Source organism: Cinclus cinclus, chromosome 15 (genome assembly GCF_963662255.1).
Source record: "Cinclus cinclus chromosome 15, bCinCin1.1, whole genome shotgun sequence".
Taxonomy (NCBI): domain Eukaryota; kingdom Metazoa; phylum Chordata; class Aves; order Passeriformes; family Cinclidae; genus Cinclus; species Cinclus cinclus.
In genome coordinates, this window is record NC_085060.1 from 13,110,861 (window position 1) to 13,123,012 (window position 12,152).

The 12,152-nt window shown below is 39.5% G+C and overlaps 1 protein-coding gene across 1 annotated transcript in view; it reads left to right on the plus strand.

Moving 5' to 3' along the window:
* The window catches only part of COL4A5 (collagen type IV alpha 5 chain), a 74,904-nt gene extending 63,424 nt beyond the window's left edge, over nt 1–11,480 (plus strand). The window contains exons 44-55 of the mRNA XM_062502796.1: nt 1,505–1,513; nt 3,772–3,780; nt 5,160–5,293; nt 5,661–5,733; nt 5,886–5,957; nt 6,218–6,346; nt 6,634–6,732; nt 8,009–8,221; nt 8,591–8,768; nt 9,312–9,426; nt 9,705–9,877; nt 11,399–11,480. Coding sequence (XP_062358780.1) covers nt 1,505–1,513; nt 3,772–3,780; nt 5,160–5,293; nt 5,661–5,733; nt 5,886–5,957; nt 6,218–6,346; nt 6,634–6,732; nt 8,009–8,221; nt 8,591–8,768; nt 9,312–9,426; nt 9,705–9,877; nt 11,399–11,480 — 1,286 coding nt within the window. The remainder of the gene's footprint in view (nt 1–1,504; nt 1,514–3,771; nt 3,781–5,159; nt 5,294–5,660; nt 5,734–5,885; nt 5,958–6,217; nt 6,347–6,633; nt 6,733–8,008; nt 8,222–8,590; nt 8,769–9,311; nt 9,427–9,704; nt 9,878–11,398) is intronic.
* Nucleotides 11,481–12,152: the final 672 nt, after the last annotated feature.

Below are 12,152 nucleotides of genomic sequence, written 5' to 3' on the forward strand. Positions count from 1 at the left end.
TAATGTGGGTTTTTTTAAATGGAATTTTATCAAAATATTTTCCCTAGAACTGGAATTGAATCATATGTTATCGATGGCAATATGAGTTTTTTCTTTTGTAGAGCATGCTATGAACTCATATACCAAAACTGCATTTAAAAAGTGAGTCATTATAAACATTTGGTTTTAATCTATAACACCTGAGAACTGGGGTGCTGTTTGCCAGTATAATGAGGTTTTCTTTTAGTCCCAGTTAAAATACTTCCATTGTGTATCATCCTAAACCTGCTTTGTGTGTGACTGATGTGAAACAACCACCCTGTGGGTTAATAATCCCCAGCCAAGTGAAAATGTCTTCCTGGTTTCCTATTTGGTTAGTGGAATGAGGAGTGCATGCCTTCCCCCTTTTTCCTGGAGAAACTGGCTCCCTGCTGTGCTCCAGGAGCTCTAACCAGGCAGTGGAGCATCCCTGCAGCACATTTGTAGCCCCAGTTTGCTTTTGACTTTGTTTTCTGTATTTAGAGTACTACAGCAATTAAAATCTTGGCCCAGGACAGTGATTGGTCCGTAACAGTGTAGGCTTTAATTTTAAAAAGTTTCTTAAGAGGATATATCCAAACTTTAAAGAAGTCTTTAAAAGTACACCAGGCTAAGCAACCTCTGAGGTATAATAAAAGCACCAACTGAGATTCTCTGCTCTGCTGCAGCATTAGGGTTTTATGGAGCTGCTCATCCTGTTCACAATTCCCTATCTAAATCAAGTGTTTACTGACTCTGGTCAGCTGGGAAGGTGGAGCAATGGTGGGACTCATTTTGTGTAGTTTTATGAGCAGGGGAAACAACCAGTGAGGTTCTGCTCAGCCATGTTCTCTCTTTTTTTTCTTTCTTTCTCTTACTTCCATTTTTGTTGCATGCAATGTATAAAGTGAAGCATTTGTTTTGCTCAGTTATGTGTGAACTAATGTGGATAAACCAAACTATTATTGCAGTTCTGGTACAATCAGCACTCCAGCCTTTTGTTTCTGATGATAACAGAGTCTATTGTTGGAATGGTGATTTTGTTACATTTCAACATAAGACAGTTACTCATAAAAGCAGCTGTGTGGCTGTCAAATTACCCCTTCTAGGGACAGCAATAAATCCAGAAGTTGTTTGCATGTACTGTTTGTTGTTAACTTCTGGGTATATTGTAAGATTAGTAAAAGAGATGAAGTCGAACATGAGCTACCTCTCTGACTCCAGTTGAGTTACCCTTAAAATAAGCAGTGATAGATTTATTAATTCATTATAAAATCAAGTCAATTTCTAGGGTAACAGAACAGTGCTGTTACTCCACATGTCTATTTTCCTTGCTATGAATAATAATAGTTTGGTGCTTTGCATACTGGATGTAAAGGAATAATGAGCTAAATCTAAAAAGAAAGGTTTAGTTGAATATGTTAGTTTGTTGGTATTTCTAACAATTTTGTTATTTTTCCCCTTGTCCTAATGATGACCTTGGTGAATTCTGACCCCCTACTCCCAGGTCCCTCAGGTTAGCCCCGTAACTCCAAAATAATAACTTTGCATGAAAATGAACGTATTATTTTTGTAGTGTCTAAATGTAGATATGCAGAGTCATGTTTCAGACATAGCTTTTAATTTGTGGTGGGAAAAAAAAATGCTCAGAGTTGGCTTTCAGCCATCTCTTCCATGTTGTTGTGGGACTGACATTGGAAAGCCCCAGTTGCTCTGCCCATGGCGAAAGACCATGTGGGTCTAGATTTGCAAGGCCTTTATAAAGAGTCCCCAGCTGTGAAACTTGTTTTAGGGTTTTGGTTTTTTTTTCCCTCAGTACAGTTGGAAACAATATATTCTGATTTCCAGCTTTTTTTTAAAAGAGCACACTGCACTGTGCTCCCATGCCTTGCTGCATAACTGTGTGTTGCAGCTTGGGCAAGTGACAGTAGTCATTTTTGTAGCAACTGCTACTGTTGATTTTGGACACTCTCAAGTGACTTAAATAAATTAGATTCTTCTTTTATGCCAACAGTATCTGCAGGAAATTTTATACAGACTAACAGTAATGCTTTAGATTCCCAACTTAGAACCTTTTAAGTTTTCAGTGCAGAGAAATCCTATTTCCATTGTTCAGCTTCACCAGCCCATTTAGAGGAAATGAGGAAATTTCTTCTGTCCACAAGTATTTAAAGAAAATAAAGCTCACAGCCATGCCTTCCCTGGCACTAGGGCAGTGGGACAGAATTCATGAGAACACAGTAATTTCCAGACATTAATTGTAACTTTAGTGTATCAGCACAAACTGGCACTTGGGAAGATCTTAACATTTGTGTCTAGACTGAAAATGACTTGGTATATCTATTTAATAATAATGGTGTCTTTAGGTTTTGCTATGATGACTTTTGGGCAGCAAAGAACTGATATGAAAATTTAATAAAGGAATACATTTTAGTTTTCAGCCTGCTGTCCTAAGCACCACAAGGTAGCAAATGTGGTAGCCCCTGATGTTTGAAACCTATCTTTATGCAGTCATGTCAAAAAAAAGGGGAATGTGGCTTTACCTTTTAATGTAACTGTGGTCACCCAAGAACTAACCACACTTTCAAAGACAGCTGCCCTCATGGGGTGCTGAGAGGAACTGAGCAATTGCATCACATTTTTGTTCCATCCTGTGACTGTGATCAGCCAGAATTCAGTGATGAATTTTATGATTTATAAATCATAGCAAAACTTACGTATCAGTGAAATATAGTTTATAAGTATTTAACATTAACAATGCAATGTCTATGTCATTATTTTTAACAATGGTATTACAGTTACTATTTAAAATAATTTACCAAATATGTAAGAAATAGTGCTGTGAGATAAAATCTGATGTGCATTTATTGTAGTTTTAGCTGAAAACTGCATGGTAATATGTTGATATATTTAAATCATTTCATTGACATGAATGCAAGTGGCACAGGAGCTAAAACATATTTTAACTTAAGAGCATTGTAGGGACAACTAGTTTATCTTTTGAGAGAGGACATTTAAATCATTTTTCTAAGGATGTTATGCCATTCTCCATATAACCTTGAGCAGGCAAATTAGCATATTGAAATATTTTTATCAAGACAAAAAATATGCCAGCAGTAAAGATAACATTCTAAATTTGCAAGTTCTGCTGTATTTTTGCTTACAGCATTTGCAGCCCTGTTGATTCATGCTTACATTTTCAAAGAGGGCGTAAGCCTACTTTTCAGTCCTGGAACTGTGCTCACAGATAGTTGAGGCTCATACCTGATTAGTGGTGGTAAGTCCTTCTGTTAGTCAACCTCCCCTCTGCCTAAAGCAGAATTCTGCTCAAGTTGTAATTCACAATTTACCTATTTGCCAAGCTCCGGGCCATGTGAGGCTGAATATTGTCAGTGAAATGGTTATATAATCCAAACCCTATTGTGAGCAGGACTAACCAGTCATAGGCCTTAGCTGTAATGTTAAAGCAATAATACATTCTCTAGTGAAGCTTTAAGTTTGCTGTTAAATGAAGTGTCAAATTTGTTTCAGTAGAGCATAGCGACCAGATTAACTTGTATCTGAAAATACCTATGTTTGTGTATTCATGTGTGGTTTTATGCATGCATGTGGATTATACTGTAAATACAAAAAATATGCTGGTGAAATGGGTTGTTGTGTAGTGTATATGCTGTCATCTGTACTATTTCTAACTAGTAATCTTGTTTTGTACTGTGTGATGTCTGACCCTTCTAACATCGATCATTGGGCTTTGGTGAACTCTGATCCTTCCAGGGCCTCCAGGTTAGACTCTTAACTCGGGCAATTTGTTTTACTGGGTTGCACTTCATGTAAGAGAAGCAGATGTTTTCCTGTAATTCTGTGATTGTCTTTTTAAGGGCTGTGATTACTCTGCAGACCATATGGGTTTGGTTAGCATGCCCCAGATGGTAACCTGGTACAATTTTCCATGTGTACAGTACTAAACCAGTATGAAAGAGCAAACTGAACACAAAACACTTTTGCATAATGGGATGTTTTCTGTAGCTGAAACTGATACAGGGTACGTGTGAAATCTGGTACAAAATTGCCATTGATTTAAAAAGGGAAGGAATTCTATACTCAGATTTGCATGCAGAAATATAAATCATCAAATTTATCCATTGGGTATAGACTACGAGGATGTCAAAGGAGGTGTTAAGTTATTTAAGGTTGCAGGAGGACTGAAAATCCAGCTCACTGATAAATGCCAATAGATTTATATTACAGGACAGAATGTCATAATACTGTCCTGCAAAGAAATCCTTTTGTCAATCCAGTTGTGAGCTCTAACTGGCAAAATGTTATTAGCTGTTGCTGCACTTGCTTATTGTTTATTTTGCCACAAATTAACACTAGTTACCTTCCATTTAGATGGTGGGACAAAGGTGGAGGTCTCATCTTTCAGTTTTCCAGATATCAAAGTTTCTTTTATACCCACTGCTTTGCTGTGGATTAATCTGGCTGTAGCAAGGGCAAAATATTTCAAGACCAGCCCAGTTTCTCTATTAGATTTATACAGCGCAAGTCTACTAAAGATTAAAAACATCAGCTGGAGGGAGAGTCATTAGATGTAAGTTTCTGTAACTCAGGTTATGTAGGCAAGGCAGAATGATGAGCTTTCTGCTGCCCAGCAGTCAGGAGACAGTAAACATGTGCTTCTTAATAGGTATGTCAAATTCTAACAAAAAAGTAGCACTGCAATGTTTACACTGTACTGTGTTAGTGTTGAGACTAGCTTACAAAAGGAATTCAGGCTGTTAAGAGGCACTTAAGACATGGTGAATGTAATGCAGATCAGCAGAGGGGATATTTGTACCATCTAATTTTGGGTTTCTTGGCTCCTAGTAAAGGCACTGGTCTGGTTGCCAGTAAGCTGCTAATGCAGGTGAGCTGCACTGTCTTCTGGAAAGACCTACTTCATCAGCTAGATAAGGGGCCTTGGTTCCTGATTTGGGTAGTGCAAATAATTCCTCTTACTTATTTTCCTTCTAGTTTACCATGAATTTAGCATTGATATTGAGCTGGGAAGTTAAGCCAAAAATATCTTGCTTTTTTTGTTTTTTATAAACACCGAAGGCACAAACTTGGGGAAAAAGGAATGACATATACTGATATGTGCATATTTGTTCTGCAATGTTAAGGTCCACCAGGCCCAGAAGGTCCACGAGGGCCACCAGGCAGTGGAGGACTTAAAGGGGAAAAAGGGAACCCAGGTCCACCTGGTCCACCTGGTCTGACTGGTCCAAAGGGAGATCAAGGACCACCTGGACGCCAGGTAAGACAAGAAATGGAGTGTTCCCCTAGTTAATTTTTAAATCCGATAAAAATGGAATATATTTGGGTGGAACATGCAATTTGACATAATAAAATAAAAACCAAAATGTGGTAGCTAATACCCTGTCTTGTAGCAAGGTAGAGGACCTTTCCTTAGCTATCCCCCAGTATCTAGGCAGGATGTCCCTGCTGTATTCCCATGGGACCTGGAGCTATCGATGCAGCCTCGTGTTCCCACTCACTGACAGCCCCCATGACCTCAGCCCCCCACAGCCCCCAGTGTGCTTGGTTGTCTTCCAGCCACTTGTTTAATTCTGGTTCTCTGGAACTGCTGAGATGAAAGAATAACGTGAGGCTCTTCTCTTCAGGGGGATCCTGGTCGTCCAGGTCTGAATGGAATGAAGGGTGACCCTGGGGTTCCAGGCGTTCCAGGTTTCCCAGGTATTTCACTGGGTGTTCCCAGGTATTTAACCAGTATTTTGATTGAAAATCTCCAGACACAGTAACAACAGCCCGTTTAGGCCATTCCTGCAGCAGACTTTGTAGAACAGTGTGTTTTTTCACTGGGTAACTGTGTGAATCTGATGTTTCAGGTATGAAGGGTCCCACTGGACCCACAGGATCCGCTGGCCTAATGGGCAGCCAGGGACTGCCAGGCCCACCAGGTAGGGGTCTTGGGTAGTGACACTGTCACTTTTGCTCCCTGTCAGTAGAATTTGTTACAACTCTGCATGTAGTCTATATGGATTAAGTCCTGTGAGAGGGGTTCTTAGAGGGGATCACCAAAAGTACTTTTTTGTTCTATATATACACTTACTCTTTTTTGCAACGATGGAGCTCTTGGCTTCTGATTTTGAAATAAAGAAACTGTTTCTAATGGTGTCTTTCACCTTGGTTTATCTAATATAAGTCTTCCTTCTCTCAGGTCCACCAGGTTTACCAGGTACTATTGGACGAAGCATTGTTGTCAAAGGTGATCCTGGTTCCCCGGGTCCTCCAGGACAGCCTGGGTCCAAAGGGCCACCTGGATTGCCAGGGCCACAGGGATTGCCAGGTACGATCCAAGGTGGCTGCAGAGGACATGACCAGAAGTGTACCTGAGTGCAGGTGGTAGAGCCAGTGACATGGCACAGGCTGCAGAGATAAGTTACTGAGCTCAGCAAGGGGCAAGAGAGAAATATGGGTTAATGGATAAACACAGGATTCCCCCATATACATCTGGTTTAATGGGCTGTTCTTATGTACTAGAAAGAAGCAACAGATGAGTCACTGACAACTTGAAGATTTCTGTAGTGAGATTTCAAGAGCTTTTATTTTCATTATGCTTTTTGTATGTTCTAGGTCCAATTGGTCTTCCTGGTGACCCAGGGAGAGATGGACTTCCTGGTTTTGATGGTCCAGCAGGACGAAAAGGAGAGAGAGGTCTTCCAGGCCAACCAGGTATGGTGTTTGTTATGAAGATTCAATGGGAAAAGAGACTTCCATTTCTGAATGGAGGCTAATACTGGGAAGTAAGATCTTTGCTTCATGGGAATAATGATAAAATGATAATTTTAGGATTCTTAATGGAAAAATATTATAAGCAACTGAACATACTTTGATTTGGAATGTTCTCAATACCATCACATTGCTGGTAATTGCTGAGTAACATTGTCAAATGCTTTACCTCAAGCTTAATGGTAATCCCCTTTGCAGCACAGATGATATAGAGGAGATAATGCAAGTTATAAGAAACTGAAGAGAGTGATTAGTAAAATAATGCTTATTTTGCATGGACATGATGAATGGGGAAAAACAGACTTCATAAAAGAGTTTCACCAAAGTCAGAGATTAAACTACCATTTAGGTATTGCTTAGAACTACTGAAATCCAGTTTGAGAAATCAGACTAGGCACTGGGACAATTTTCTAAAGGTGACAGATATTAAGTAGCTATCTATTGCAACTTGTGAGAAAAATAATTAAAACAATTAAAAAGAAGACAAAAATCCATAACACCTTTTTCCTTTTTTCTCTGAGCAGCTGTGTGAAATTTGATAGCATTACTTTAGTAAAAAAATTTAAGTAATGACTGCAGAATAACAGTCTAAATATTTATAGTTCTATTTCCTGATATTGCTGTCCAAGAACAGCCTTTTCTGATACATTTCTCAATGACTCGACTCATTGTTGCTCCCATTCAAGGCTGTTCTAGCTTATTTCCACTTACAGTAAACTATGCCAAAACTGGCACCAGCTTTTCTATTCATTTGGATGGGCTTTGGCTCAGGTGTTACCACAGCATGTCCTGGAGTGAGACCTGCCCATTTCTGGCTCTGCCATTTATTTTGTGATCTTGAGCAAGATATTACAACATTATCTTAAGCTGCACAAGCAGATATGTTTTGGAAGTGGGAAGCTGATTGAAGTCATTCCATTGTCTGCCATGTCCTCTGCACTTATCATAGTGCCTAACAGCCCTGAGAGTATTTAACTTCAGAATACCCCTGCAACACAGAGAAGTTCCAGTTACAACCACCTATGACAATCTCCCTGACTCAACTAAGCTTAAATGAAAGGAAAAAAAAAAAGGGAAGACAGTGTTAGCAAATATCAGGTGCCTTAACACACAAGCACTCAATCATGAAACCAACAACCTTTCAGAGCTATGTTGGTTCTAAAAGAGCAGGCAATGGTGTTAATCAATACTGTGTGTTGTGTTTCTCTCATGTGAACAGGTTCACGAGGAATACAAGGACCTCCTGGTCCTGATGGCTTACAAGGCCCACCTGGTCCTCCTGGAACAGCTTCTGTTGCTCATGGATTCCTTATCACTCGGCACAGCCAGACCAGGGATACACCACTATGCCCACAGGGAACATCAAGAATATATGATGGATTCTCTCTTCTATATGTGCAAGGAAATGAGAGAGCACATGGCCAGGATTTGGGTGAGATATTCTGTATGCTTTCTTTTTAAGAGGAAACATGTTTTAGCTGCTTCTTCAAATGCTCAGGTTCTCTGGAGACACAGCAGTCTTGGAGATTTCCTAGATGAGGATGGGGACTGCATACTAAGATCTGCTATCTCCAGAGCCTGCACATTGTAATTCAGGATGAAAGAAAGTAAACCAAAATGGAGAAGTGGAGTTTTTTTCCCCTAGTGACAATCTGATAGCACTTGCTGTGCACTCACAGGAGGGAGAGGAAGGATCCACAAGTACTGTTCTCAAAGAATTGCTATAAAAAGAAATTGCTATATAATTATAATTGCTATAAAAAGCAATGAAGTGAAAACTCTTATGTGTCTTACTCTGTAGGTACTGCTGGGAGCTGTCTTAGACGTTTCAGCACCATGCCCTTCATGTTCTGCAACATCAACAATGTTTGTAACTTTGCATCCAGGAATGACTATTCCTACTGGCTCTCAACCCCAGAGTCAATGCCGATGAGCATGGAGCCACTGACTGGGCCAAGCATCCAGCCGTTCATCAGCCGGTGAGGCAAAGCAGGCCATCAGGACTCTTTTAATATCTGGATAAAAATAGTACATCTCACCCATGTGTTTCCAACATGCAGGTTGCATATTAAGAGATAAATCTATCATGTTTTGCTCTGGGAGAGACTAGAAAAATAGTTTGTTTTAAAGTATTCATTGTCTGCAGAGGTTCATCTCCCTGCAGCAGTGGTAAGAAGAGGCTGTACAAGCTCTTCTCAAACAAGAAATCTCTGTAGTCAGCAGTGTGAGATCACCATGGACAGGAAGAATATGGGAGCCATTGGCTTTAGGATTAAGACATTCACTTGGGGACTCAGAGCTTCCATTTTCAGTATTTTACCCAATGTAGTGAAAACACAGTTTTGAGCTCCAAAGTACTCTTATTGCAGTTACAAAATACGTGAGAAATAGAAGTCTAGATCAATAGGCAAGCCTCTTGCAGGCGAGTTTTGTTCCCTTTTTCAGTTTAAGAATTCTTAATAAAACATACTCATATTATATTTTAACATCACTTGTTTCTCTGGTACTTCCCCTGTGTCCAGATGTGTTGTATGTGAAGCTCCTGCTATGGTGATAGCTGTCCACAGTCAAACCATTCAGATCCCTTCATGTCCTCCAGGCTGGGACTCCCTCTGGATTGGTTACTCTTTCATGATGGTAAGAACTGCCTCCTACTCCAGAAGCAGCTACTGCCCACCTGTGTCCTCAGCTGCTTTAGGACACTGGGTTGTCATTCGAAAGCTTTTACCTTCAGTCACCATTCAAAGCAGCCAAGATTGACAGTACACAGATCCCACTGTCACTGATGTTTATGGAGGTGTCTGACACCACATTCTCTGCCAAGAATGAACAGTGACTTTTCAGTAGCTAACTGCTGTGCTATACTGCTTTTTAACACCCAAGATCCCTGTTTTTGTCTTTCTTTCCTCCACTAGCACACAAGTGCTGGAGCAGAGGGTTCTGGACAGGCCTTGGCATCACCTGGATCCTGTTTGGAAGAATTCCGCTCAGCACCGTTCATTGAATGCCATGGTCGGGGCACCTGTAATTATTATGCCAATTCATACAGTTTCTGGCTGGCAACTGTAGAGGTGTCAGAAATGTTCAGGTAAGAAAACCTGTTTTTTGTCTATTGTTTAATTCCAGAATGAATGCTTTGGAAATTGAATTTATTCCGAAGATCAGAAGATTTGTTTATAGGGGTATAGGGAGATAATTTAGCTTGTTGTCGCCCTCACAACCAGTTTGTCAAGTGTTTCTTTGGTAAACCTTTAATATTACGTGAAAATATGCTAGGGCATATTCTGCTATGCAAGGAGCCAGATTCTTTGTGTGTCAATTCTTATTCACATTTTGTTGTAGTACCTCCTCTGAAAGTAGCCCTAATGTGTTTACTATATTTGGAGCCCAAAAGAACAATTTTCTTTTTTTTCTCTTGCCAGACCCTTCAATAAACTCAAATATTTGGAAAGGTAGTTCACAGGTATACAAGGCATAGGAATGAAGGGCAAGATCAATTCTACTTAAACCTATTAAGGCAAAGGTTCATATGACTTGTTTTTAAAAACCTTGTATGAAGAAGGTTTCTTACCCTCCATGGCCAGCATTTTCTTCCACGCTTTGCAGATGGAAATGGGATACCATTTTGGCTGCAAGGAAGCCAGTGGCCATTCTGTCCTCAACTTCTCTGCACTCAGCATTTCAGCTGAAGTCTCTCAGTTCCTCCAACTTTTTCCCTTTCAAGTTGAGTAGCAAATAACTTCTTCACTGAAGAATCATCTCCTTTCAGAGAATAAATAGCTACTGCTCTTTTTGTGTGCTGATAAAAAACTCTTACTATTCCCACTGCCCCCTAATTGAAAAGTGTAGCTTGGTGGCACAGGTTGGCATTATGCTCTCAGCAGTGGTGGCCCCTAACTTGGTTTTGTGTAAAACCTACAATCAGAGTACTTGACATGATAATGCATCACTCTTCAGTTTTCTGGGTAGTTGATTATTGGTAATTCACCAGTGAAAACTTCCTATTACTAACTGCCATGCACCCTTGAGATTTCTGTCTCTACTGTTTTCTCCCTCCCATTAAAATAACTTCCTTCTTCATTCTATTTTTTGAAGAAACTTTTAAGCCTTTGACTTATTTGTGTACACACATATTACACTAATTATATTTATCTCCCATCTTGCTACCCTTTCAAAATAAAATACCAAAATAAAAATAAATTATTTGGTAAAGCTACCACTTAAATACAGCTCTGACTGTAGCAGTACTTTTCATGTGTTTTTAAAGTACCCTTCAACTAATCAACCAAAAGGCCAGAAACAGACCCCAGAAATAGTCTCAAATGTACACTATTCACCTTCCCCTTGGGTTGTGTTTGTGCTCCATCACCTGCCAGACTGAAACAGGTGCTTAGCATACCTTGGGGACACTAAGACAATGACACAACTGAGCATCTGTCACCTGGCGCTAGGAAAAGACAGAATGATCTCTTTTAGAAAAACTCTCAAATTCAGGATTCATTCCCTGTTCACATACTTAAGTTTTGTACGAAACAGTGAATTCAGTAGAAGTAGAAAGGAACTGCAAAGAAAAACCTAATCCAGCCTTTCCTTTGTGTCTGTCAACCAGCAAACCTCAGTCTGAGACACTGAAAGCTGGAGACTTGAGGACGCGTATTAGTCGTTGTCAAGTTTGCATGAAGACCACGTAACATCTTGGAGAATGTTTTATAAAACAGTTGAAAATTCCTAAGATGCACTGTCTTCCAGCTGCAACAATGGTGCTACTGTGCAGAAAGAAAAGAAAAAAACAAATCCAAACTGTTTTAACCATGCAAATTCAAGTGTACCTCACTCATGTGCCAAACTAAGGGTTGTTCAGTACATATTTGACAACAGGACTAAGATGAAAGAATTGACCTCTTGGAAACAGAAAAGAACACTTGAGGTTCAAAATGGATCAGAAGATGAAATTTTTCATTTCTCTCCCTGTACCAAAATGGCACCTTTTTGATCTACCAAGAGAATAGAGGAGAAGATGACGCACTGAGTATGTTTAAAATAACAAGACTGCAGTTTTGAAAAACATTTTTCATGGTGCTACTAACCCTACTGTATTTTTAATATGAAATTTTAAGCTTATTATCTCTTTGTAAGTAATGAAATGTGTATATTGTGTAAACACCTTTTAAATCTAAATTTTCAGTCGTCTAGAAACAAAACAGACTGATCTAAAAATCCTTATGTTTAAAATTAAAAGATAAGACAGTATTTTATTATGAAATGAGAGTTTACCCCTCTTATGCCAACTTAATCATTTAATTTTTCATTTCCTTCCTCAGTTGCCAACCTGATATATTTGGGGAATGCACAATTATTCTGAA